At 34.2% G+C, this 27,769-nt stretch overlaps 4 protein-coding genes across 7 annotated transcripts; 2 read left to right on the top strand and 2 right to left on the bottom strand.

Annotated features, from left to right (window-relative positions):
• LOC140765448 (bark storage protein A) lies at window positions 1-2,257 on the top strand. The gene is made up of 5 exons (XM_073104545.1): window positions 1-402; window positions 811-878; window positions 986-1,141; window positions 1,291-1,536; window positions 1,827-2,257. The coding sequence occupies exons 1-5, from the start codon at window positions 174-176 to the stop codon at window positions 2,160-2,162; spliced, it is 1,035 nt and encodes a 344-aa protein (XP_072960646.1). The 5' UTR covers window positions 1-173; the 3' UTR covers window positions 2,163-2,257.
• A 2,375-nt stretch (window positions 2,258-4,632) lies between these two features.
• Window positions 4,633-8,531, top strand: LOC140765365 (probable inactive nicotinamidase At3g16190). 2 transcript variants are annotated; one of them, XM_073104419.1, is made up of 7 exons: window positions 4,633-4,799; window positions 4,896-5,015; window positions 6,009-6,240; window positions 6,842-6,958; window positions 7,703-7,863; window positions 8,022-8,202; window positions 8,326-8,531. In XM_073104419.1, exons 1-5 carry the CDS (start codon window positions 4,695-4,697, stop codon window positions 7,774-7,776), a joined length of 648 nt encoding a protein of 215 aa, XP_072960520.1. In that variant the 5' UTR covers window positions 4,633-4,694; the 3' UTR covers window positions 7,777-7,863; window positions 8,022-8,202; window positions 8,326-8,531. The 2 variants fall into 2 exon arrangements, with proteins under 2 accessions (XP_072960520.1, XP_072960517.1); XM_073104416.1 differs by having other exon boundaries at window positions 4,636-4,799; window positions 7,703-7,802.
• A 444-nt stretch (window positions 8,532-8,975) lies between these two features.
• On the bottom strand, window positions 8,976-12,215 carry LOC140765023 (cytochrome c-type biogenesis CcmH-like mitochondrial protein). Its single transcript, XM_073103939.1, has 4 exons — window positions 12,129-12,215; window positions 11,167-11,314; window positions 10,158-10,289; window positions 8,976-9,295 (listed from the first exon to the last, which is right to left on the bottom strand). The coding sequence occupies exons 1-4, from the start codon at window positions 12,161-12,163 to the stop codon at window positions 9,110-9,112; spliced, it is 501 nt and encodes a 166-aa protein (XP_072960040.1). The 5' UTR covers window positions 12,164-12,215; the 3' UTR covers window positions 8,976-9,109.
• On the bottom strand, window positions 11,175-24,242 carry LOC140765022 (probable plastidic glucose transporter 2). 3 transcript variants are annotated; one of them, XM_073103937.1, is made up of 15 exons: window positions 24,089-24,242; window positions 23,821-24,002; window positions 23,581-23,710; window positions 23,431-23,498; window positions 23,215-23,347; window positions 22,531-22,630; window positions 22,319-22,431; window positions 22,130-22,223; window positions 19,506-19,659; window positions 19,254-19,397; window positions 19,102-19,175; window positions 18,837-18,925; window positions 14,789-14,903; window positions 13,788-13,972; window positions 11,175-11,314 (listed from the first exon to the last, which is right to left on the bottom strand). In XM_073103937.1, exons 2-14 carry the CDS (start codon window positions 23,906-23,908, stop codon window positions 13,790-13,792), a joined length of 1,485 nt encoding a protein of 494 aa, XP_072960038.1. In that variant the 5' UTR covers window positions 23,909-24,002; window positions 24,089-24,242; the 3' UTR covers window positions 11,175-11,314; window positions 13,788-13,789. The 3 variants fall into 3 exon arrangements, with proteins under 3 accessions (XP_072960038.1, XP_072960037.1, XP_072960039.1); XM_073103936.1 differs by lacking the exon at window positions 11,175-11,314 and adding an exon at window positions 12,901-13,176; XM_073103938.1 differs by lacking the exon at window positions 11,175-11,314 and adding an exon at window positions 12,901-13,176 and having other exon boundaries at window positions 23,581-23,692; window positions 24,089-24,241.
• Between the last annotated feature and the right edge of the window lie 3,527 nt (window positions 24,243-27,769).

Here is a 27,769-nt window from a genome sequence, read left to right on the forward strand (position 1 = left end):
CACATTGATCAACTTCAGTCTGTCTCTCTATATATAAAGTCTCTTCACATTGATCAACTTCAGTCTGTCTCTCTATATATAAAGTTTCCTTGCGTACAAACTCTCCACCCATCTCTCTCTTTCGGAGAAAAAAGAAAAAGAAGGAGTCTTGGGTTAGAAACTCCAAGGGAGAGATGATGAGAGCCATGATGAAGAAGTTTGTGATCTTGGTTTGCCTTGTGGTTCTGATGGGGGTAGTCACTGATGGGGCTACACCAGTGAGAACTTTGAAGAAAGTATGGCAAATGAACAAGAGAGGACCCTTCTTGGGTGTAATTGTGCCAAACTCCTTTGAGATGAACCCTCTTCTCAACTCCTCAAGCTTTGTCCAGAATAAGTTTATGCCTCACTTAGATGTTGGAGGTGAGAGATGATCATGTTGTTCTTTCCTCTTTCTTTTTCTTTTTCTTTTTTTCTTTAAAACAATGAGAGTTTTTCTCTTTTTTATTTTTTTGGTAGATAAAACTAGTCAATAGTACCAAACTAGTCTATTTCTTTTTAAAAGCTTAAGTTGACAGAATGCCTGGAATTTAATTGGAATTTAAGCCAATGTGTGGAACTCACCTATTGTGTACTTGGAAAGCTAAGGTGGTAGTGATGGGTGAATTTTGACCAATGTAATGTACACGCAATGAGCTAGCTATTCTTTTTTGACTTGCTTGTGGTTATCTTCGTATCTTTCAAGTTTTCTAATTAATGGATAGACTTTTACATTAAGACAAAAGAAAATAGATGAATAATATGCTTTGTTCTTGCAATTGTTATGTGAAGGCAAAAGATTCCGCTTTGGAAGCATCGGCAAGGAGAAGGTTATTGTTGTAATGACAGGATTGGGCATGGTAATTAACGCCTTTTTTTGGTAATCTTATCCCTTAAACTTGCATTCGACAATGATAAGATGAGGACTCTAACCTTTGTTTTTATCTCCTCAAATGCATAATTGCAGCTTAATGCTGGCTTAACCACTCAGCTTCTACTAAGCCTCTTTGATGTCAAAGGAGTGGTGCACTTTGGAGTTGCAGGAAATGCGAATCCAGACCTCCAGATTGGAGATGTAACCATTCCTCTATACTGGGGTCATACAGGGTTATGGTATTGGCAAGTATGCATCCATCCTATTCTCATTACATTCAAATTAGTATTCATATATATATATATATATAGATAGATACATAAGTCTATCTTGAATGTTACTAAAGATTTTTTCGCTTCGATTCTTGATATTTTAGTTTCCAATCTTTGTTTTGTTAGAGATATGGTGATGGGGCTGAGGATGAACTAGCATTGGAATCCTCAGGTGACTACACAAGAAAAGTTGGCCATCTTAATTTTTCAGACTATGATGCAAACAGGTATGGCAAGTCTGAAAATCTATTGAACAGTGTATGGTATCAGCCAGAGGAGATCTTTCCTGAAAATGGAGTGCCAGAAGTCAGACAGCATGCCTTATGGGTTCCTACTGACAAGCATTATTATGCACTCGCAGAGAAATTAAAGGTGATAAATATGATTATTTCTGAGATTCATTGCTGATATGAACTTTCTGTCTTATCTTCACAGATTCTGTTTATAGAGATTGATTTATTAACTAGATTTCATAAATGATATCTTCCAATATTTCCTAGTATTTTTGCATTCTAGTATATGACCATTCTAATTGAGAACTCATTTAGAATGCAATTGAAAAGGATATGAAGTAGGCTTGTCTATTTGACATCAATTCAGCTCTATTGATCAGACATAGCTCTATTGATATATATTTTTTTTCGCGTGATTATTCTTTGTAGGGCATGGAATTACAGAAGTGTGCAGATGCTAACACATGCTTAGAAAGGAATCCAATGGTTGTGAGGGTGGAAAAGGGATGCAGTGCCAATGTTTTTGTGGACAATGCAGCATATAGACAGTTCTTAAGATCCAATTTCAATGTGTCTCCAATTGACATGGAGAGTGCAGCAGTTGCACTTGTTTGCCTGCAGCTACAAACTCCTTTCATAGCTATAAGAGCTCTGTCTGATCTTGCTGGTGGCGGCTCTGCGTTGTCGAATGAGGCTAACAATTTTGCTACCTTGGCTGCAGAAAATGCAGTCATTGTGGCCCTAAAATTCATCTCCTTCCTCTAAATAATCTGTTCTCTTTGTCGCGTCGCAATTTGTTTCGCTGAAAGTGTGGTAGTACCCTTGTTCTGAATAAAGAATTTTCAGACTGTTAATTTGTATGTTTGCATCCAAGCAAATGCTGTCATTTATGAACAGAGTATGTAACTGGTTACATCGAAAATTAAACTATTTGTATTTAAATGATGTGAAACTGATACAATTTCCCGTTCAAATTAAAATGGAATGAGTACCAAAAGTATCTGAAAAGAAGCTCTAGGTGGGTTACTCCTTCCCTAATGGACCTCAAACTATCTGAATTATCTTTCTCCTTCAATCAAATTTACTCACAATTTCTCATTCTTTAAACATGCAACCAAATGCCTTTTTATGCCTCAAATTTAGCTACCATCTCTGTATCACAAATCACTATGTACCTCCCTTCATATTTGAACCTGAGAATGAGTTGGGTAGCTTGGGTTTGATAACAACTCTAATGACTCAACCCGATATAATTAGTATTATATATATATTAAAAAATTTATGCCTAAATTATTTATAACCAAGATTTAATATATAATTGTATTTGGGTATGATAACATTTATTTAGCTATGATTTGTTATTGTTCGTGGAGCGGGTTGAGCCGAAGCGCCACGAAACTCAATTATTTGACGAGTCAATGGGTCATCATTGAATCGAATAGTCATATATGATGGGCTTGGGCTTAAAAACAATATACATATTATTATTATAAGTTGGGCTTAGAGTTAGGCTTGACCTAAATTTGATTCGGCTCGACTCGATCCGATTTGAAGAATGCTCCGGTCTACTTTATATTCATGATATCTCAATCATATTATAGAAAATATTCATAGCTGATCAAAGAATAAGGATAATTAATATTGTTGTGCAAATACCAAAATGGGTGAAGCAAGCGGAAGCAAAACCTTCACCCCAAAATATGACAAAGAGGAATAGTGATGGAAAACAAATCTAAGTTTTGAGAAAAACTTCAATAGGTGTTAATGATGATAGAATAGCAATAAACAAATTCTAATCACGGATTAAACATCCTAATGCAAGTAATCTCTAAAATAAAAGTAATAGAGACAATAGAGAAAGAGGGAGACAATATTTATGTGGTTCGGCAATATGCCTACATCCACGAGCGAAGCAATCTTCTTTACTTTGCAAATTCTTTACTTGCAAAGAATTTAACAACTCCAATCACTCTCAATACAATGATGGCTCACCGTCATAAATGTTCTTCCAACTACCAAACCCTAAAAACACAATTTAGTATTTATAGGCAGGTTTAGATTTGAGATTTTTTCGCATCGCGTTCAAACGCTATCGAGGCGCGTTCAAACGCACCCAATAATAATACAACATAACTCAAAGGGGCATACGAACGTAAGAGGGTCTCGTTCACTTGGGCTTGATAACAACTCTAATGACTCAACCCGATATAATTAGTATAATATATATTAAAAAATTTATGTCTAAATTATTTATAACCAAGATTTAATATATAATTGTATTTGGGTATGTTACCGTTTATTTAGTTATAATCTTTTATTGTTCGTGGAGCAAGTTGAGCTAAAGCTCCACACAACTCAATTATTTGACGGAGTCAATGGGTCATTATTGAATCGTATAGTCATATATGGTGGGCTCGGGCTTGAAAAAAAAATTATTATTATTATAAGTCGGGCTTAGAGTTAAGCTTGACCTAAATTTGATCCGGCTCAACTCAACCCGAAGAATGCTCAAATCTACTTAATATTCATGATATCTCAATCATATTAAAAAAAACATAGATAGGAGATATCTATAGCTAATCAAGCAATAACAATAATTAATATCACATGAGTACTTTAGTAATTTAATAGCTCTTTTAAACTTTGAAACAAATAGAACAAAGTGATACAAATCAAAGTTTTAAAAAGGATGGTTTAATTTTTAGAAATACCACAGAGATATAATGTGTAATTCACTTATTATTCTACCTTTCAAACAAAATCTCTAAAATGCTCTAAAAATATCTCATTCATCATAAACCAAATCATTAAATATTCTTTTTGCAATTAATCATATCTAGTATATATTCTTACAGAAATAAAAGGAAAGACTTAAGAAGAAACAGAGTTAGTTAACAGTTCATAAAGGGAAAAAATCATTTAAAGTATTTAGAAAAACAAAAGGAAAGATTAAAGATTCTTATTATTCCATGCAATCTTTGACAATGTTCCATAATCTGGTGGAGTTAGTTGACCCATCACTATCGCTACTTCCAAAATTTTATTCTCGAATAAATCTCGAATAAATATCCCAATCTACCTTAATTAACATCTCTTCCATCGATCCAAGACTTTTTAAGCGAAGAATTTATTATACTCGACCCATCTTTTTCTTTTTTTCCCTTGGAATTTTACACTGAGGTCCCCAATTTTTATTCTACGGATAAATCCTTGGAATAATTTATGACATCACATCTCACTCTATTAGCTTCTCTTCTTCTGTTCCTCTTATTCCTGGATAAAGGTCTCCTCCACTACATGCGAACGGGGGTTCGAGGGCAAGAGAGGAAGCCAGAGAAGAAGGCGGACGCTATGGCCGGTGCGAAGTGGAACGAGACGGCGCTTCTCGTGATCGATATGCAGGTAAAGGTGGTCTCTTTGGATGGATTGTTCCCAGTCCGTTGATGAAATTTGTAGTTGGTGTGATCTTTTCCGTATTCTTTCTTTTTAAATTTCCAGAAAGATTTCGTGTTGCCGGAAATGGGAAGCCCGGTGCTCGTGGCGGGGGGTAAAGCGATCGTATCGTCCGTCGCAAAGGCCGTCTCGGTTGCTAGAGATCGCGGCGTTCTTGTGATTTGGGTTAGTTGCAATTGCAAGATTGCTCCTTTTGCTACTTCCTTTTGTGGGTTTGGTTTTGAGGTTGGAACAGATCAATTATTGCTCACAGTGGTTGTTTGGAATATTTTATGAGAGTTGACCACTTTGGGGGGATTAGACCCCCCACTGATTGCTTGAAGCAACGGTAATTGGTAGATCAATGTAATGTCGTATAGGGAATTTACAATTCGTTACGGAGGGGAATTACTACTGCTAGCAGGAGGAAATACTAAAAGTAAGGAAATATATTTAGAACTTCCTTAAATGAGGTTTCCTAATTATTATGGTTTTCGATTTTATTTTCGTTGGGATGGAGTAGAATTTGGGTTAGGGGAGTCGCCTCTATAAGAAAGGAATATAGAAGATTGAGGATTACTGATCTAATGTAAATGAAGATGGCATTTTTGGTGAAATGATAGCAGAGAATAGTTTTCAATGTGGGACTACTCAATTCGAGAAGAGATATTATAGGAGGCTAAGTTGATGTCTTTGCATTGAGGATTTCTAATTGGGACTACGCAACATTAGTGGTGATGATGAGAGTACATTAATTTGGATCTGTATTTGGTTGGGATTATGTTTCATGTTAGTTTGATTCTCATGTTAGTTTGATATTCTAGGGTGTTAGACGTAGCATACACAATATACATACATGTACATGTCAACATTTTATATCCGAATTTGTTTCATTATATGTAGTTTTTACTTTATAGTATGATCCTTTATCATCTTTAGAGTGATTCTTACTGATCTTGCTTAAGCTTTGTACTGTTTACACTCAATAATTATCTCTAGCTTTAGTTATGCAAGACATTCTTACTGAACCCAACAATAAAGAATTTCCATCCTCATAAACCTCAACGGTTTACAGTTCTGATAAACAAATTGTCCTTCAAATTCTTAAGGATGAATGGATTGGCATATCTTTTTTATTCACACAAAGGTGCAGCTACTAATAAAGGGTTGAAAATGCAGGTTGTTAGAGAGCACGACTCTTTAGGAAGAGATGTAGAACTCTTCCGCAAGCACTTCTATGCCAATTGTAGAGGACCAACTATGAAGGGTTCTGAAGGTGCAGAACTGGTTGATGACCTTACAATTAGAGAAGGGGAGTATAAGTTGGTCAAGACACGCTTTAGTGCATTTTTTGCCACACACCTTGATTCTCTTCTCAAGGGTTCTGGAATCAAGAGCTTGGTTGTCGTAGGTGAGAACTAGCACTAAAATTGTATAATTGATGTATAATTTATAAGTACCTGATAATGTTAAGCTCCTCGGTCATTATGCTTAATCTATGTATAGACCGACCATGTCATTTGGCTTCATTACCTGATTCTTGCTCACCTTTGCTTTTTCCTCCGCGCCCCAGCGGTGTCAATTAGAGGCTAACTATAGTAGCATGTCACTTAGAAATATGAACTCTGACAATGATATATTAGTTAACTTGTGTTTTCTAAATATGAACTCTGAATTGAGGTTTGTATAAAGCTTTGTAGGATAGAGAAAGAATTATAAGAAAAAATTTCGCCCACCAAAAAGAGAGGTGAGGGTGCACCTTTGCTATTTGGTACTTATTGGAACTGAACAGGGTTTGATTTAGTTTCTTTCATTGCTGCATCCTACCACCTTTTATTAGAAGACTTGTAGAATAGCTGCAATAAGTCTTGCTGGTTGTACTATGATTTTATCATATTGGTAGAAGTCATGCTTAAAAGAAGCTTTGGGTCTCTCTAGGACTGTTGGGTTTTATTTTCTCTGTTAGGAGCATTATTAAGTAATTAATTTTCATTATTTTTCTTATTCTACAGGTGTTCAAACGCCAAACTGTATTCGACAAACTGTCTTTGATGCAGTGGCACTGGACTATAAATATGTTACTGTTCTTGTTGATGCGACGGCTGCTGCTACACCTGAAGTTCATCTCTGTAAGTTCTCATGCTCCTCTCATTTTTTTCTTATGCTATTAATTATTTTTTTCCATGTTGTCAGGTGATTGAAAACATGTTAATCAGATATTAAGCAAATCTAGCACTATTCCTCTTGAATCACATGGGTTTGTGATTTGAGTACTTGTAGCCAGCACTGGGCTGTCGTAACAAATAACTACAAACTAAATTTTGGTTAAGAGCATTAGCCATACTAGTAGCAATGAAACTGCTCATGGCTGCAGTAGCACTTCTCTAGCTTCACTGGAGTGACAAGTCTACTCTGGCTCTAGCTTTGGTACAACATGTTGGGTATTGTGAGTTTTGAATATCTATATTAGAGGCTTTACGGTGAAAAGATTCTGAATTTACATAAGTGTATCACACAAAGGCAGCAGAAATAGCATTCAGTCCTAAGTATTTTGAATCAGCCATGTGATCCATTTCCATGCTTCAGAATAATTCCTGATTAGGACTTTGGCCTATGTAAGGAAGTCAGTGGTAGGCAAAGTTTTCAAATCAAATGGTCTTTTACTGGGATCTTTTGAACTTCTAGTTGAGTTATTTGGAATAATGATGTGAACCTGGATGTTGCCAATAATATACTAGAACCGAAGAAGTTGCATTGATGGACTTATTTATTCATTTGTTTGCTTTGATAACTTGTTGACCAGGATTTAACCTGAGTTCCTTATAACTTTTGGTCTTCTGAATAATTTATGATTTCAAATTATCTTGAACCAGCAAATATCAGAGACATGCAAAACATCGGAGTAGCAACACCAACTTTGCAAGAATGGTGCAGCTCAGGTGTATGACTACTAAAGTTTGGCATTCTTACTACGTGAGTATCAGGATTGCATCGTAACAGAAAGTCTGCCATGTGCTTATTATTAAAAAAACAAGTAAATGTTTTCTTCTCTGCGTATAACTTCTACTTCTACCATATTGCTTTGCTTGGACTTAAGTGCTGATGTTTCATATGTTTAATACTTACAATGTGCTCAGTACCAAATATGAGTTATTCCTCGAAATATTTAATGACAAGAGATAACCATTGCAGGTTGGTGTATACTTTAAGAGGCAGAAGAGGAAATGAGCAGCGTATTTTTTTTTTCTTTTCCAACCCTTTCGGCGATACAATTTTGGTAAACTAGAGTAGCAGCAGCGGAATAAAGGAAAACATAGATGAGTAAATATATAACAGAAGGGAAGAAGAACGATGTCTCACCTCAAAGAGGAAGGTATATGTCACACGGATGTATTGTTTCAGTTTTCATAATTCAAGATCTCATAAGTGGTAGTGAAGCTCAATCAGTTGTAAAATTTTCAAGCAACACTAAATTGTGAGGTATTATCTTTTGCAGGAACATCTTGTGGAATTGGAGATTAAGTTAGTCTCTGTGGTTGCATGGATCTACCGGTTATGAATGTATATGAGATGTTCTCGTAATTATGCAAGAAAGCTAGTGGATTTATTTTACGATCAGAGCTTTGTCAGTTCATACATGTGTCAGTGTCTGATGATTTTTTTACTTAATATTATTTAGTAAACAGATTTAAAAAATCTATAAATTTAGATTTCTCTTTCTTCCCACATAGGAGAGAACTGCCAACGAGACAATATCCTAATTAAAAAAACACTTAAGTTTATTTGAATACATACCCCCTAAGAAAACCTTGAAATTTTAAGGAAAATATAGTAGAAAAAAAATGTCAAGACGAAAAAAGAGGGACTAATATGAAAAAATATATATCACTTAAATTAGTTGTCGTTTCAATCATTTTCTCTTTTCTTTCTCTCTTCTCCTCATTCATTCATTATAAAAGATATTTTAGTTATTTGCTAGACTATCTTTTTAACTTTATGTCATATGAAGTATAATTATTACATATTATATTAGTATACAATTAAATACTAGAATATTTCATATCAGTATAAAAACTCTAGTATAAGAAATTAGAATGAATGAAGCCAAAATTTTCAACCTGTTATTTTGAATTCACGAGAAAAGACTGGAATTTTGTAACTACTTCGAAGAAAATAGGACTAATACGAAAGTAGCAAAGTATCACTTAATCAAACTTGTATAGATATACTATTAGAGACCATGGAAAATTGTTACAGCACAATATGTGACTAAGGGAGACTCATCTTCTCCACCACCACCTTGAAGGTGGTGGCGGCGGCGGAGTAAGGAGGTCGATCATGGTCTCCTTCTCTTTGGGGGTCAAGGGAACCCCTCTTATGAGGTTTAGCGCCATTATGTGGACGTTGGTCTTTTGCCTGTGCCTTTGATAAGCCCATACACCTGCGGCCGCGCCAGCAACAATGACCTGACCATGGATGCACCAGACTACAGTTAGCATATTTCTCTAAATCATGAAAGTAAGATGCTAGTCTGTAACATTAGTTTCTAGCAACCTGCCATTGAAAGAAAATAATCGGCGGTTCCATGTGATATCATGCAAGATAATTTTATTCCACCTTTCTCCTTCTTTGAAACAATTTACCCAGCTAAAATTTAAAAAAAAAAATTATGCTACATCATTTGTGATATTGTACTTGATCAGCAGCATTTAATATGAATGATACCGAAGTCTGCAGTGCAGAAAAATATGGTAATGATGCTTGTGATTATGCAAGATGATTTGAATGTGAAATTTATGAAATGAAGGCATTCATCAAAATCTAGTAAACAGAATACAGTTGTTGCCTCATTCTAAACTAAATGTCATTTTCTAGAGATACAAAACTGGCTCAACTAGGCCAATCAATGAGATAATAATTACTGGCCTACTATCAGAGTCATCATGTCATAAATTTAAAAAATTTCATTGAATATTTTGTTTACTTAATGAAAGATGAAGAGGACTTCCAGGCTAGATATATAAGTAACATAACATAGCCATCTCGCATTTTCAGATCAAACAAAAAATAAAAGGAATTCTTTATACCTCTCTTTCTTTATATAGGGATGAAAAAGGTGAAACACAGATCTTTTAGGACTTGGATCATTGCCATGTATGAAGTTCTAACAAAAATGATTCAGATTGCATATTACTTCCAGGCATGATACGAACATTCAAGAGTACAACTAGTCATGAAACTCCTATAAATGCTAATATGGCAGCATTGTCTACTTATCACCTGCAAAAAAAAATTATAAACAAGCGTACAATTACTAATAATACTGACCGGTGATAACCACAAGGCAGCCGTTTGAAGATCAAATTTTGGGGCATAGAGTACCGTCTCCCCAAAATCTTCCTCCAACTTTTTATATATCTCCTTATCGCTTTTACCAGATTGGATCTCATCACGAATTAACTGCAAGGGATGACAGCACGATTATTAAGATTACAATTGTTAGCTTGGAACTGTCTAAATGAAAATGAAAATATCAGAAGTTGTATTAATAAGTTAGAAATCAAGAATTATATGTTTTAACTTCTTAGGTATGGTGTTTGTCAGAGGAAACAAGGAAGCAACTAGCTTTACATGCAGTTCAGAATTGTCATGTAATGGCAACAACCATAGTAGTCCAAGAGAGTATAATCCATGCTTTAAAGCAGTATGACTGACTAAATGATCACTTGGTAGGTTTACTCATTCAATGAAATAAACAGATTAATGAACAATGAGATCAAATAAGTAAAACAAGAAATCAAAATAAATTTTATGCGAAGAAGATTATTGGATCAACAGTCCTCAAGCATAGAAAACTTCTAGAGTGATGTTTAAGATGGAGAACCTTACAGGATAAGATGTACAGAACTACAGATAATAATTATATCCTATAACATGTATATACTTAACAGAAGTAAATTAAGACCCTAAAAGCAGAAAATATCTTGATCGAAGATATTGGAAACATTGTCAGGTCTAGCTGTTGAGGAGAACATCTTTTGTCATTGGAAATGAGCATGTTCATTTGCAACTTTTTAACCTGATAATGATGCCAGGTTTTTTATGGACACTTACCGCAAGGAAATTGTAGTCCAGAAGGTTTTATAGGAATATGGAACTATCAGAAGAGTCGTATAATATATTCTTCTCAACCAGTTCCCATCAAGTTTATCGATAATACTGAATTAAATATTGATCTTATACTCTCTTTAATGTCTTAAATTCGTTAACTAAGCTCCACATAACCATCACAACTTAAACCTTCAAAACACAAACCATAACTTAAAAGGAGAAGTACCTTTCTGAGTAAAATAGCCACATCGGCTTGGGAGTCTTCAATGGATTGGCTTCCACACTCCGTGCACCGAACATTATGGCTAATATTTCTTGCCCGTGCTTCTACAATCTGTACCTTCTTCACATCTTCTTCAGTTGCCATAACAAAACTGCCATGTATTAAATTTAATCATTTTCCTGAATCTTTCATTATCAAAAACCCATACAGATAACCAGATGAGAAGCTATAGAACTTTTTAATTTCAAATAGCTTCACAAGAAAAACTTGTCAGACAATTCGGATAAAACTGGGGAAATAAGGGGATAACAGAATCGATCCCTGCCTGGCCAATTTCTGTCAGACATTATGTCGAACAGTTCGCAGGCAAGATGAATAATAAGCATGAAACTAGATGCACTACGACAATCCGATCGCTCTCTGACCCAAAATCAAGCCGCTTCGTAATATGAGAAGTAGTGCCAAACTCCACTTAGCTCGTAATCCAACAAATTAGAAAAACAAGAAAGAAATGCAAACTAAATAATCTCCATCAAAGAAAAGACCATCAATAAAAACTCAAACTTGGGCTACCCATCAAGCGAAGCATCAAGGTGATAAATTTAGGTCAGAGGGAACCGGTAAAATTAATTACCTGAAAACACTACAGGATTCAGTAGAGCTTCACGCAAACACGCGCGCCGTATCGCAGAGTGGAAATTAGAACAGCAACTTACTATGGCCCTTCCCTTATAACCAGTTGGTTGGCTAACAACTATCTATTCTTATCAAACCCATGAGCCTCTAGAGTAATATTTTTCTAATTACTAATATTTGTTTCATTTTATGTATTTATTATCGACTTCTTTTGAGTTATTTTTGGAAAGTTTATTAAGAAGATACTATGATTTACCTTTTATTATCAAACACATCTTATCATATCATATTTAGAGGGGTTACCAAACTTTGGATTGAATCTAACTCACCGCTGCTCGGTAGCATTTTGAGGGGTGATCAGCATTCATCCTAGTACATTGACTCTATTATTGATGATATTCATATTCTAACTAATAATTTCCAGAACTGTTATGTTACATACATTTATAAAGCCGCTAATTATGTTGTTGATTGGTTAACAAATTAGGTAAAAATGTAGACTATACGTGGAAGGGGACATGGATTGTCATGCCAATTGGCACTGTCTGCATCTATATCAATTATATTTTAAACTTTAAAAACCTAAGAGAAATTTCAGTTTTTCCCAAATTATTTGACTCAAAGATAGAGAATTTGATTAAAAAAATTGAAGAAAAATTATGACATTAGAATTTAATCAGATATAATCCACTAATATCTAGTTTTAAAAGGACTTTAATTCACCCTATAAAACATAGTTTAAGGCTCTGGAAAAGTTTATAAATTATTATTATTGTTCTACCCACCTTGCATGACAATCCTTTAAATGAAAACTTTCCTTTTGATCTACTATAAATTTTGGTATCCAACTCTAACAAAACGTTTTACAACTGTAGACCATAAGTTTCCATCTTCTAAAATAAAAAATTAAAACAAAAATTTATTCATCTTTTTGCACTTAATAGAGTTGAGGCAAAAGATGGTTAAATCACCAGTTGTACACAATTCTCTGCTAATTGAATACAACACCTGTGAACTGCCAAAGAAAAATTTCCCACAATTTTTCTTCTCTCTGCAAGAGAGAGAAAAACTATCCTCGTTCCTTGTATCCAAGATCAAGCGAAAGCAAATTAAGATTTATGATATTAATCATATTTTCTATTTGTACTTGTTATGATCATCTTTCTAAGTTAAACCCAAAATTAACACAGAATTACTGAAGAGCTACATCTCACTGATAACTCGGCCTCATAATATTAACAACAGTCTCTTGTAAGTGTAATAGTTACATAGATTTCACGACTATTAATCATCCTTGTTGCAAGTATCACGTTTGGAATTTTCAGAACGCCGCCAGTATATATAGAAGGATGAAAACTTTGACCCTGTAACTACTATCTGCGAAAAAGATTAGGAAGCAAAACAACATCATCACTTGGTTCAAAATAAAGAGAAGATGAAATAATTATAAGATAACTTGAAAGGGTTTAAGTTGCAAAATTCTTTTGACATAGTCGTGCGTGAAATGGGCAAGCATTGCAACATTAAGTATAATGATCATAAAGCTCATCGTCAGGTATAGATTCTTCACCCAATTCTCAGGATCCTGTCTCGACAATGTACTGTTTCTAGAGACATGCTAGAACTAGAATTCCACTTCACTTTGGTTTTAACATTCAGATGACTAACTTTTTAGTTTTAAAACCAGTCGCAATTATCACAAGTGGCACCACATGAGCTTTAGAAGCATAAATCTTAGAAAAAGTGATGTAGCAACATAGAGACAAAAGGTGAGTGAGAAGCCATCTGGAAAAAATGGTCTTCCAAACTGGCTCATGAATATTAGCTTTAGTTTTAAATAATTAGATTGCTGAAAGTGATTATGAAATAAACCAGCAGGTATATAGTCAATGAATATTGACAAGTAGTATTTTACGACAGGATTATCAGGTTCTTCAGCCATTCAACCTACCTGGGAGTGAGAAATAAATTAATTTATGAGATGGTACCTCTATTCAGACGACAGGAGTGAGATTTCGATTTCTTGAAGTGTCTTCCCCTTGGTTTCCATCACATTCCTCCTCACAAATATTGCAGCAATCAAACAGAATGATGCAAATATCGAGTACAACAATTGTGCGCCTAGTTTCTCCAGTAGCGGCAAGAAAAGCAAACCAACAAAAAAGTTCACCACCTGAAAATTTTGAAGGCAGTTTTGTTTAATAATTTCTTTTCTTGAGTCAAAAAGAAAATAACTAATCCTGGTTATGCTTAAGCAACTTCAACATTACCAATGTCACCATTATCTTCTAACATTAAGAACTAGACTAAATCAACATACTAAATATGCTAATAGTAAACTTATAAAGTCTGAACAGCTATGAAGGATGGATGGTTCAAATTCTCAATAATCTGGTAAGGTCCATATAGGCAAGCTACAAATAGAATACTCATTTAATTCTTCCGGAAGAGTTTCCTGGTTCAAGTATGAAGTATCCAATTTTTAGAATAAAAGAAAATTTATGGATTGCTCTAATACATCTCAGATACCTTCTCAGACAATTGAATGGAGGCAATGATCTTCACTATTGACTATCTGAGGATCATCAATTTGTAGACAGACTTCTACATGGTTACTTAAGGCTTGGTCAGGAAGATTTGCTCAGTGGTAAAAATTGACATAAGGTTTTATTTGCATTATGATATATAACACTCAAGGAACCTAATTTAGAGCTTCTTCCATATATGATAAATTTAAAAAAAACTTTTTCTTGTATTTGATCTTGCATTATAATTCTATGTAATAGTAACATAAACAACATTGCATCAGTGTAATTTCATATACTCATTAAAATGTATCCATTTCATAGTTTATTATTTTCTCAATTAAACAATTCTATAAATGCATAACTAAAAAGCAATTCTATCAAACAAAGGTTTCTTTATTTCTTGCATTGTTTCTAGATACTTAACGTCCTTCATATGAAAAACAAGATATGTCATAACATACCCAATGCACAGACATGCATAGAGCCATAGCCTTTGCCCGAATTTTATTGGGGAAGATCTCAGGTAAAAGAAGACCAGGGACTGGGCCAGCTCCCAATGAAAATGCCAAGACAAATCTGCAGAAGTTGTGAGCTTTGAGATCAAGTAAACTTATTCCAAGAGCTGGTAAATGCATGCAACAGTGCAAATATTCAAAATAACATCCTATTTCCAGCATAATCTTATCTTCATCGGTAATGATCTAAGATACACCTTTCCTTTTTAATCCAATGTTGGAAGTAATTGCAAAACTTTGGGCATGTGTTGGATAGAATGTCAGATTAGACAGTGATGTGTTCTTTCATGGAGGAAACGAAGACAACCAAGTGTGGCTTCAGAGATGGAAAGAATAGGATTTGCAAGATATTCATTTTAAAGAAATGAGGAGATGGAAGTAGAGAGAGAGAAAGAAACATGACAAATGATAATATAAACAAACACCAGAATGGAAGTTTCATAGGACATGATGTCAACTTTGTCAAGGATTTATTTTTGCACCTCCCATCGATTTCTTTACACTCTAACAAAAAAAAATGCCAAGACAGCATATCTATTCAAATCCTCAAAAAGAAAGAAGACCCTCACTTCCAATCTCTCCTATTCTGACCTGCACACTTCCAATCTTTCCTATTCTTGAACCTTCAGTAGTAGGTATCTATTATCTATTTGTTCAAGGTTCAAGAGTTAGCTGATTCTATTAATTCTATTTTTCAAAGGTCGAAGAAATCAAAGAAAAATTTTACTCACTAGAAGAAATCTGCAAACGAATATTTAGAAGACAACACCCTTGGAATACTCAAAGTTAGGCAGATATCTCAGATTGTTTGACAAATGAAAATGAAAAATTGAAACTTATAACAAATAAAAAAAGGTCTAGAAAAATAAATATATGAAACATTTTGGAATTCACTAATGGTGGAGAAATTTTGAGAATCTAATAAGCTATAAAAGTGTAATTTAGGACATGTTAATTGGGTAAGTGATGTAACAATAGAATATTAGGGCATTGATTCATCAACTAAAAAGTACGCTAAAGAATTCAAGCATATGCAACAAGCAACTTTACCACATGATGGATAATAAGTGTAAAATAGAATTGATATATTATGAGATTAGTGAAAGTTGTATGAACGAACAAAGCATAATGAAAGGATGAGTTATTGCCTACGAATTGTTAGGTTTTGTAATTGACAAATTAGTAACTAAACAAATTTATTCATAATGTACTTTCTCTAATTTTTACTGTATGAGGTGTGGCATAATGTTCTATGGAGTTTGAAAAGTAAATGAAGCTGGTGCAACAAAGATTAAAATTCGTTTGAAAGTTGTTCGAAGTTTGTCCAAAGTTCATTCAAAGCTTGTTCAAATAACTTCAAATGAAACTCACCCAAAAGCACTAGTCATTTTCCAAGAGAAGATTTGAAGGTTTGTGTTTGAACTCGTTCAAACATACTTCGATTGTTCAAAACTTGTTCAAACAAACTTCAAATGAAATTTACCCAAGAGCTTCTGAAAATATATAAGCCAAGAGGTGAGGTAGCTTGTCCAAACGAGTTCGAACATACTTCGATTGTTCAAAGCTAGTTAGAACAAACTTCAAACAAAAATTACTCCAAAGCTCCTAAAATAATTCAAAGCAATTTTAAATGGGTTTGTTCTAACCTGTTCAAACATATCGAGAAAAGTTCACATTTTTTATCCAAATTGGGGTTTGAGAAGCCTACCTTTTTTGAGAGCTATAGAAGGGAAAGTCTTGAAGAAAAGAGGCACCATTCCTAGAGACCAAAAAAATCTCTTTGGAGATCATTTAAAGGAGGAGTTAGGGAGAAAATTTCATTAGATATTATCTCGAGAGTTATAGAGGCAAGTCTACAATCTTAAAGGTCACTAAGGTTGGGTACCAAACATGAGAACTGGTGCACTAAGGGGGAGTCTATAAAGATGAATGTGGGTAATAATCAAGGTTCAAAAAATTGGGATCGAAATTGGGATCAACCTCTCGAGAAATAATATGTATTAGCTGGATCAGCTGTATCGGCTATATCGATCGCCCGGATCAGATCAGACTTTTTGTAATTATATAAATTCTAAATATTATTTAAAATACATAAAAATTTATAAAAATTTAGAAAGGATGACAAAAAAATAAAAAAAAATAAAGAAATAAAACTATGATGCACTGAAAATTGAAAAGAAGAAGAGATTAGAGAGAGAGAGAGTGGAAAAAAAAATCAAACAAAAGAAAAAAAAACTTTAGTGCAATGAAGAAAAAGAAGAAAAAAGAAGAAAAAGATTTAGTGTAAGAAATGAAAAAACTGAAAGAAAAATAAAGAAATAAAATTAAAAATTATACACTGCAATTTGTTTAAGTTAGATCTACGTCACCAAAGTTCACGGAAGCTAGATCTCTCTATACAAGAAACAATAGCTATATAGTAAAAAGAGAAAAAGAGAAATAAAGAGTGAAAGAGAGAGAGAGAGAGAGGAGAGAGAGAGAGAGTTTGGATCTGGCCTAGATTGGGATCGGGTTTGGCCAATCCTAATCCTTCTAACCATGGTAATAACAATCAAGTTGTTACTGCTTTGTAAACTATTATTTTTATAGTATTTGATTTGATCTCATAGAAGAGATTCATGGTTTTTTAACCTTAGTTGATAAGGAATTTTTCCACATTAAAATCATTGTGTTTGTTTATGCTCTTGTGTTTCGTATTTTAGTTATTTCTTATCGTTCTAAGTAAAATAGATCTTTTAGAAGTAATTAAATACTTTCATGAATGACTAGATCTGAAGCATACAAAATTAAGAAAAAAGATAATGATTACAATCTTGAATCATACATCCTAATATCAGCAAGTCCCAAAATACCAATGGTACCAAATCACTTTGCACTATTGCTAAGCTAACTAAAATCATGAACTATACATCCTATGATCAGCATGTCTCAACTTACAAATAGTACTAATCTACCCCACTCTAGTTCCAACCAAACAGCGCCAAGCTTCATAAGACACCTAAGGTGGCTACCAACCAACCAAAACCTACAAGGCTGTTGGCCAAAGCAAGTCTTTAAATCAGTATATGCCTCATCATAACAAAGTTTCATGTTTCTTCATGATGCATCGAGGGTATCACCATCATTCTTGACAAATACAAGTCAGATAAAGCATTACTGAAAGTTGAGACAGCTCATATGAACAGACAACTTCTGCAACTGATTGCAAGCATGTTAGCGAACCCTCAGAATTCCATGCCAGAATTTCAGAGAAAAAGAGGAGCATGCCATAAAATCTATGAGCCCAAAGTTGCGGGATATATTTGTGTATCTCTAGTTGCAGGTTTGGCCAGTGCAACCAAGGATAAATCCAACAAAAATGCTCTAGAAATAAAGAGATAGGAGACTATTGCACTAGAGTGGGTAATATTTTAGATATAATATACTCAAAAAATAACAAAATTTATCGTACTAGTAGAATCTTCATCATTGGGTTTTCTCTTTCCTTAAATGGTATCACTGATAACTAAGCCTAACCAAAGTGAAGAAAATGGTTAGGTAAAAGTTATGGTTTATAGAAACTCTATCTTCTAGGGCAAAACTAGAGCATAAGAAGGATAAGAATTCCCAATGTAGGTAGACAATAGCATACCATTACCACATAAAGAATTTGAGTATGGTCTGACAAATCAAGAAGTCATAACTAGAAGCAAAGATTTATTCCAAATTCCCTTAATATGAAAATTATGAAGTAGAACAATAAAACGGATATTATAAAAGAAACTACTTGTAGAATAACATTGAAGTTCAATAAATTATGTATAGCTTATAATTGCAGGATAGCAAATGAAAGAGCCACATTCTCTAAATCTGCTATATATTGATGCATCTTTCAGGTACTGTAGCCAAGTATTTGAGTTCTAAAATACAAAAAGTTAAAATGTGTAAACAGATGGAAATTTGAAGTTAAATTGATAAGACTGAATCCAATTAGAAGTGGTCTCAAATTTCTTACAACAGCATTCCACCAACGGAGAGATAGAGAGATCCAGAACCTATGTGATAGAAACTCGCTGCACTTGCCTGAAGACCCATTGCTGCTGCCTGCAGAGAGAATTCACTTATTCATTTAGTTGTTCCGTATTGCATACATGTATATATAGAATATAATGTATATATAAAAAAAAAAAAAAAAAAAAACACACACACACACACATATATATATATACACACACCACAGCTATGCAAGAGAAGTAGGTTCACTAACTGTCAATAGTTACCATTCCAAGAAAACTCCCCAGGAGTAGAACCTTTCTTCCTAGTTTATCCATTAAAAGCATCGCAACAATCGAGCCTGGAGACAGCAAAGAAAGGCAAATGACTAAATTCACCAAGTCCCACAATGCTACTACAGTACAATAGCTCAGCTCACCTGATAGATTTGCAAGCCCCACACATATATTAGCAAGATTTGAGGGAACGCCCGCACTTTTAAACACGGTTGATGAGAAGTAGAATACAGCATTTATGCCAGATAACTGTTGTAAAGCAAAGAGCGTAGTTCCAATAAAAACAACTGTAGCAAACAAGGGACTTTTAATGAACAAACTTCATAATGAAAGAGAAGAATTGAATTACACTATTAAAATAAAATGGACGAGAAATTCATGGAATAGCTAGCTACCTCTGAAATGGCGACCATAGAACAACTCTGAATACTTTATGCTTTCCCCCTCATCTGCTCTTTCTGTACGTGACAGTTCTGCTACTGCTGTTTTGACATGAGATGCTCCCAGAAGCCTTTCAAATACAGCTTCAGCTTCACCAACTCTCCCACACTGTATAAAAACCAGTTATCCTCAATAGGAAGAAACACAGAAGTAACACAAATAATTCATATAACAACTAATAAATGCTAATTACCAAGATAACAATACCGTCAGTCATGTTACTCTAGAAAAGCACAAAAAATACAAACGAAGTCCACTTTTCAGCTCAGAATGGCTTAGAAGAGTTCCAAAGGGTGAAATATCCAATCCAATAGTAATCCCTTACAAAGTTCACACACCAACGTACTGAGAAGTTTACTCTTAAGAGCAAGTAATTCACCAAACAATATACTTTAGTCAAGCAACTTTGCATACCCCGATAAAAAGAATGTATTGATTTGCCCACACCAGGTAACTAGACATCTAATTGTTACTTCTTAAGGAATAGAATTAGTGCAAATTGATTGTATTTAGAAGTTCAAATTGAGAATCCAAAGAAGAAATAAAGAAAAAAAAAGAAGAAAATGGAAATGGAAAAAGAACTGAAAGTACATTAAGTAGAGGCAATCTGTAGTACTATCAAACAATAGCTTTTTAATTGCCTTACCCAGACAGAGCCAACTATTGAGAGGTATTGATGCTCAATGGAATGTTTGTCTGAGGGAACTCCAGAGTTGTCTTAACCAACTTGGATGAGAAACATATTGATAAACATCTAGCTGCTCAACTCATAAGAGATAAGACAGGTATATATTTCCATTGTTAGAACATAATGAAACAAAAATTTAAATATTCCCAAGATGTTAGCACAATTAGCAGGATTCCAAGGGCTTTTCCTTAAGCTGTATTCATGTTGTTTGTTCTGAATCCTGCTCTCAACAACATTCCCTTTCTGCTTTGGGCTCACCGCAACCCCCAACTGCTCAAGGGCATATGCCTTTTTGGGAACTCCACGAGGGTGAAATATCTATGGCTCTCTTGTAGAATTAATCAATGACAGAGAGATACTTTGCACAAGGCCTTATGATTTGTGGCGTCAGTTTCTTTCTTGTTATCAGCCTGAGTTGTAGAGGTCTGGTTTCAGTGGTTTCAATGATCTGCCATTTCAGCTAATGCTTCAGGAATTGGCGGAAAGAGTCTCCAAAGAGTGTGCATATAAAATATTAATATACATATACTCCAATATGTCTTTTCCTATATAAAGATATAAACATGACATTATCAAGACAATGAAGAAGTGAAATGTAGATTATACACATTATGTCTCAGCTTGCAGCCTGGATTGTTTCATTATGTGGATGCCTTATATGTACAATTTGGTATTCAATTTATCTGTAGTATTCTGTTACTTTTGTGTAAAACATGATCCTCCCTTAAAAACTTCTTAACAGTTTCATATAGAACCTAAGTTGGACGTACAGTCCAATTGGCTGAAATCACCTGATCAACTAAACCTAATAGGTGACCAACTGTCAGTAGAAAAAATTGGCCAAACCACTAAAACAAAATTGCTAGAACTGCTGATGAAAATCGAATTGACGAAAGATTCTGCAAAAAATTACGAAACTCAAGAAGTATGGAAATTGGCATGTGCTGTTCAGAGTTAAGACATTAGAAGAGAGAAATCTTCAATTGTTAGGATCTCCTGATGCAAAGTCTACTAAGACAGTAGCAATAATTAGCTGAATTTATTAATTTATGGAAATATGGTGGTGAGCCAAAGGACACGAATAAACCCCATATTTTTATGTATCAGTTCATTGGCCCATTAAGACATGAATCAAGTGAATCCTTAAATTTTGCCAGCTATAAATTAATCGTTAATTACATGTTTTACCATTTGTAGCTTCATGCTATGGCAAGGTTATGTTTTATTGTCAGAAAATAACAGACTCACATATAACTAATTTGATACTCCAAATTCAAATTGCAAAATGAACAAGTGCTAATCAATAGTACGAGGCTGAAATATACATGCTTACTTCATTAGACTTTCTTACCCTACAAACCTATTATCTATCTTGAATCTTATTTCACCATTTCAAAGGATCTTTTTCTACTGCTTTAATGTGAAAAGGAGGTAAATACAAATCACATTGAACTAGTGAAGCTAGTTCCAATTTAAAGTGTGCACTTATTCAGTCTTTTTCAGATGAGCTCAGTTCTGAGACTACATTAAAAAATAAAATAAAAACATGAAAGTGAAAATAAAAATAAAAATTTATTGTCAGAAAACAATGAAAGCTTATTGGATTCATTGACATTCTACAAGGTCCTAGAGAAGCAAATATAGCCTACCAAAACGAAAGACCAGAAATTGTTTTCATAAAGAACATGAAATCAGGGAGACCACCCTAGGAGGGATGAAAAGCACCACAATGAAACAAGAAAAAGTACCAATTCTGAGAAGAATGTTTGCATGAAATAATAAGACAGAACACCTTATAGAGCCAGTGGAGGGATGAAGAGCACCACAATAAAACAAGAAAAAGAACCAATTCTGAGAACAATGTTTGGATGAAATAATAAGATAGAACACCTTATAGAGCCACTGAGGACTTTCAGCACAGAATTCCATCAAGATAGCGAGTAAAGAGGCAGGAGCAGCAGAAATCCAAAAGCACACTCTCCACCTGCCAAGGTTATCAAAAGAGTTGTAATCAGAAGTACTGGAATTTTACATGTATTTAATCACAAGAGGAACTTGTTGGATCATAATTTTTCTCACCATCCAGTGACCTCCTTGACAGGGATTCCAATTAAGAGAGCCCCTAATAATCCAAGACACGTTGCTATTTGAATAAAGCTACCATAAGTGCCCCTCAAATAAGAAGGAGAAACCTGCAAACCAAAGGAAAAAGCAGTAAAAATTAAATCGAGAACTGGGACAGTTATGTTCCTTACAATCACCCCCAGTGAGAAAATAGATCAGTTGTGTACCTCTGTAACATAAAGAGAAGCTACTGGTGGACCTATTCCCATCCCTGTTCCAACTAGGAATCTACCAAGAAGCATAACCTCCAGACTGGTTGTTGAAGCACTGAAAATAAATGCTCCTAAATTATGCTTCAGAACCCACATTAACAACTTTACAGACAAAAAACAACAAGACTTTCTTTGCATACTACAATGTGATTTTTATGAGATTCAATTAATGCATTAGTAAATAGAAATAAGAAGAAATTACATGCTTGATCTAAATCTTGCTCAATAGAAGAAAATATCGGGCCAACAAAAGCTAAGGTACAAACTAGCATTAATAGTCCTGATAGTACATTGCAATTTCCAAACAATTCAATCAGATTCGAGTGACTTGGTAAATTTATCTCTGAGACATCTGAAAATTGTCATGCATTTCTTTCAATAAAGGCTTTCCTACATCAGAGATTAATATACAGATGTATGGTAACTGCAAATAGCAGGTGCATAAAACAAACTGAGCACACAACACTTCCCTTTTTGATATACAATTAAAGCAGATGAGAATTGCAAGATTTAATGGGAAAAAAAAAAGGAGATGCATGTAGGACCCGAGAAGCAAATTTCAAACTAGCAGAAATAAATTTACACTTGTTGAATGTATGTAGAAATGATTCAATAAAATCCACAAGACTGATGCATCACCTCAATGAAGCTCCAATAATCATCGGCAAAGCACTCAACTGAAAAGCTCTGCAACGGCCGATCCCATCTGCGATCGAACCGCTAAATAAACATCCAACAAGAGCACCACCTAGACACATGCTCACCACAAGTCCTGCGCCAAAACCCAACTTAAAATTCCTTATCAACTATAAGAACCAAAAAGCAATCAAATTTTATTACCCCATCAACAATTACCTTCAGCGAGTGTGTTCCCAGCAAAACCAAGATCCACGGAGATACTCTCAAGCGGCTCATTAACAACACTACAACCCAAAACACCAAAAAGATCACACCACTATGCAAAAGATCACAATATTATGGTTCTGAGAAGGAATGCAGACTAACCCAATGTGATATCCGAATAAGAAGGACGTGATCGTCGCCACACATACATGCGGCAGAGATAGCTTCCACGAAGGGTTCTCATTGTCTTGCCCAATGGAATTCATCGATTTCACTGAAACCAAAAACCAATCTAAGAAATCATCAAACCCAATTTGATTCAACGCAAAAGAAGCCGAATTGGACCGGATTAAAACAGATCCATGTATCAAAACAGCGAGAAAAAACGAAGAAAGGAGGTACCTGGGCTCTCTTCGCCTCGATCAAGGACATCGGTGAGCTCCTTCGACGGCATGCGTTTGTAGACCGAGGAATTAAACTTCCACCGCATTTCCCCTTACCCTCAAAACTCCGAAAGATCCAGACTGAACTCAGCCAACACTACCCAGATGCGTATATATATATACCAACTCCCACAAGAATAACTAAAAGAAAGATTTAAATAGAAAGAATAAATAAATAAATGGTAATCTCGACAACACCATAAACGGAAGCGTGACGGATCTTTTACCGCGGTTTCCCCTACTCACGTGCTACCGTGCGCCGGTGTGCGTAGAGCAGCAGTCGCGCTAAACTGCGACGTCCTCCCGTGTGGTGCGTAGAATAACAGCAACGGCCCCCCCGCGGTCATGCGATATGTTGCAATATGTGGGGGGTCGAGGCTAACGTGCGCCGCTTGGGTCCGGCCTTACGGTGGAGGGGTTCCAGAAGTTTTTTCGTTGGTGGGGACACGAGATGGTCACAAGTGAAACGTGGCGGCTCCGAGAAAGCGTGACCGTGATAAATAATACTACGCACATGGGGATCCCTCCTTTGGCCGACACGCGTCGCAAATCAAAACCGTTAGGTAATTAGATCATATTAATAAGACTACTGTCCACTAAGTATACTCTCATCACATGGCGCTAGGTTACATATAATTGTTTAAAAAAAGAAATCCTTTTGTAGAAGATATTTGACGAGGAGTTCGCACCTTATATTTTACTTATTTATTTTATAATTCGGATTTCGTATTTGCGAATTTTATAATTTAATTTTTTTTAATAATTTTATTTAATATTTTAAGTTAACTTAGATAGCACCAAAAATATTATGTTACAATATATTTCATAATTTATATATTATTTAAATTACACATATCTTTTTCATATCTCATTCTTTTCCATCTACCCTCTCTTCCTCGTCTCATCATATTCAAGCTGGAAGGTTTTCAAATTAGAGTCGATTAAGATATTCTACTCGCTCCATCCTCTCTGACAAACTCTTGATCGAAGCGAGAATAGGTAGAAGAGGATGATGAGGAAAATGAGAAAAGATGGTAGCGAAGACGACTACGAGAGGAGGTGGTTGAGAGAATATGGTAGAGGGGAGGGGTGACAGAAATATTTTAGTAATCTAGTTAGTGTTAATCAATTAAAATAATATCAGAGTATTAAATAAAATTATAAAAGCTTGAGATAGTTTTGATAGCAAATCGTTTTCATGGAAGAAAAAGGAAAAGTAATTACATGGAAGGCAAAATTATATGCCTCCTCGAATAGAAATATATATATATATTTTTTAAATAATATTTATATTTTAGTATAATAACTAAATTATATCTTACATTTTTTTTAGTGTATTAATCAATTTCATATAACTTTTAAAAAATAATTTAATAATATTCTAAAATAATTATTTTATCCATAGATTAAACAACACCTAATTACTACTACTTCATATCAAATATAATCATTACTCCTTATACTAACATTCAATTAAATAATATAATACCTTATATTAATATTAGTTCTCTTCTTTTGATTTTAAAAATTATAATATTTCTTTTAGAATTAGAATTATTCATTGTGGAATAAGAATAAACTTATTTTAGTATAAGTCTTCTTGTTAGTAATCATACTAATTTACTCTTAAAAATGCATCATTTTAATCACTCACAATATCTCTCTTCTCCTCATCCATAACTAATAAAAGGTATTTTAGTCATTTACAAAACTATCATTTCAATTTATATCATATCAAATATAATTATTATAAATTATACTAATATATATAGTTAAACCAATAAATAAATTATATTGATATAAGAACTCTTATGCTGATATTTGAATTGTTTCATCTGTGGCAATGATTGGTACAGTAGGTGGGATGTCAATTGACATGCACAGGAAAAGGTTCAGCAGCATGCCTGGCCTTCTCATTGACTAGATGTGTTACCAAACTCAACAATTAATTAATGTAGGACTTGATAACCCCTGTTAGGCTTAGTAATACAAGTTAGCAAATGCATTTCTTTGCTTGGTGTAGCAGTAGAGATCATCACAATTGTACCCTCTTCAATTCAATTATAGTGCCATATCACTACCCAGTCCTAAACTTAAAACTACAAAATGGATAATAATATTGATGGAAGTGGGCTAATCACCATTATACCTCTATTAGATAGGACTTGCTTTTGCTTTCAAAGAGAGCAAGGAAAGAATCTTGGGAGCAAATTTTCTTTCTATTCTTCTGGACCAGGTTGTTGCTACTAAACTCATTTCCAGCCTCAAGCTTGCTAGAGCATCTCCAAGTCTCAGAAATATGCTATTTGTAGATGAATTTATTCTTGTAGGGCAAGCCACAGAGAAAGAATCTCGGTAGCTAAAGGGTATTATAGATAGTTATTACTCTTTCTTTGGCCAAGCCCTAACTTTTGATAAGTCATCCATATATTTTAGCCGGCAAACTCTTCTATCAACACAATTGGGATTATATCTATTCTTGGTACCGGGCTCATGCTTGGCTTAAATATAATTTTTATTAATATTATATATGTATTAATATAATTATATATAAATACATTCATAATCGTGAAATCTTTAATCTCAGAGCTCCTACGAACCTTTCTCTATCCAAACATAATCCTAAATCTAATAAAATTCTCTCCAACAGACCCACGCCTCCTACTCTTCCTTTGGCCTTCTCCTCCTACTTCGGCAAGCCGTCATTTTTGCTACTGCCTTCTCCCCCTCCTCCTTCACAAGCCATTGTCCCTATCATTGGCTCCTTCTCTTCCAATCAAGCTTGAGTTTATCTTGGGCTCAACTTGAGCTCGGTCTAGCTTGACTCGAGCTCAGCTCGAGTTAAAATTAACCGAGCTTAGACATCAAACTAGGCTTAAAATTAATTTCAAATTCAACCTAAGCAAGAGTTGACTAACTCAGGCTTGGCTCGTTTATCCCTGTACTTATTGGAGTGTTATATAAAAGAAAGGAAAATTCATCATTTCTTTTTCTTTAAGCTTTTTGAACAATTGATCAATATTAAAACGAAATTCTCTGATTTTAAAACCCCCACACTAAATATATGCCCATTTAATTTCAAATAAATCTCTTGGTGGTAGGGGTGTAATCTATTCAAGCTCTATTAAAACTTAGCTTTAAATTAGTTTCGAACATAATCTAAAGAATCAAATTTGAATTATTAATTTTATTCCAACATATTTTGAGCATATTTAAGACATTTGATAAGTAAGCAAGCACTTTTCAAATTAAGACTGAATTAAGCTTGGACCAAGCTTGAATTGGATCAAGCCTATATCTAGCTTGAAATGAATCTTAAGGTAGTCTATACTTTGTAAAATCAAATCAAATATATAATCAAATTGAATCTAATATATATTATTTATATTTATATATAAATTGAGTCTTATCAAGCTTTCTTGTTCTTAAGCTTGGCTTGAAATTATTTTTGAGTGGAGCGATGGAATCAAGTTTTGCTTCCTTCTCTTATTTCACTAGTTTAACTATTCAATCGGGTCTAATGTTGATAACTATTACATGCACTTATTTTTATCATATTATTTTAGAAAAATCAATATATTTTTCTTTTTACTTATCTATCTATTTCACCTTACTCGTTATAGAGTTATCTATTTTATAGATAAAATAATAGTAATGCATTTACTATTTTTTTCAAAAACATAGCTATCATCACTTTTATTAGGCCAAAACATAGTGCATTTTTAATTTTGTTATTAAGGCCCATTTTGATTTTTTTTTTCTTGAAAGTTGGGTTAATTCCTTGTTTTCCCCTTTTAAGTTTACCTTTGTGGTTCAATAGGATGGGTCTAACAATCAAAGAGTTCATAATAATGAGATCGAATAAAAAACTAATTGTGATGGTTATAATTAAACAAAAAAATAGCCTC

The sequence above is a fragment of the Typha angustifolia genome, chromosome 8, assembly GCF_048772165.1.
Source record: "Typha angustifolia cultivar Huaian chromosome 8, ASM4877216v1, whole genome shotgun sequence".
Classification (NCBI taxonomy): domain Eukaryota; kingdom Viridiplantae; phylum Streptophyta; class Magnoliopsida; order Poales; family Typhaceae; genus Typha; species Typha angustifolia.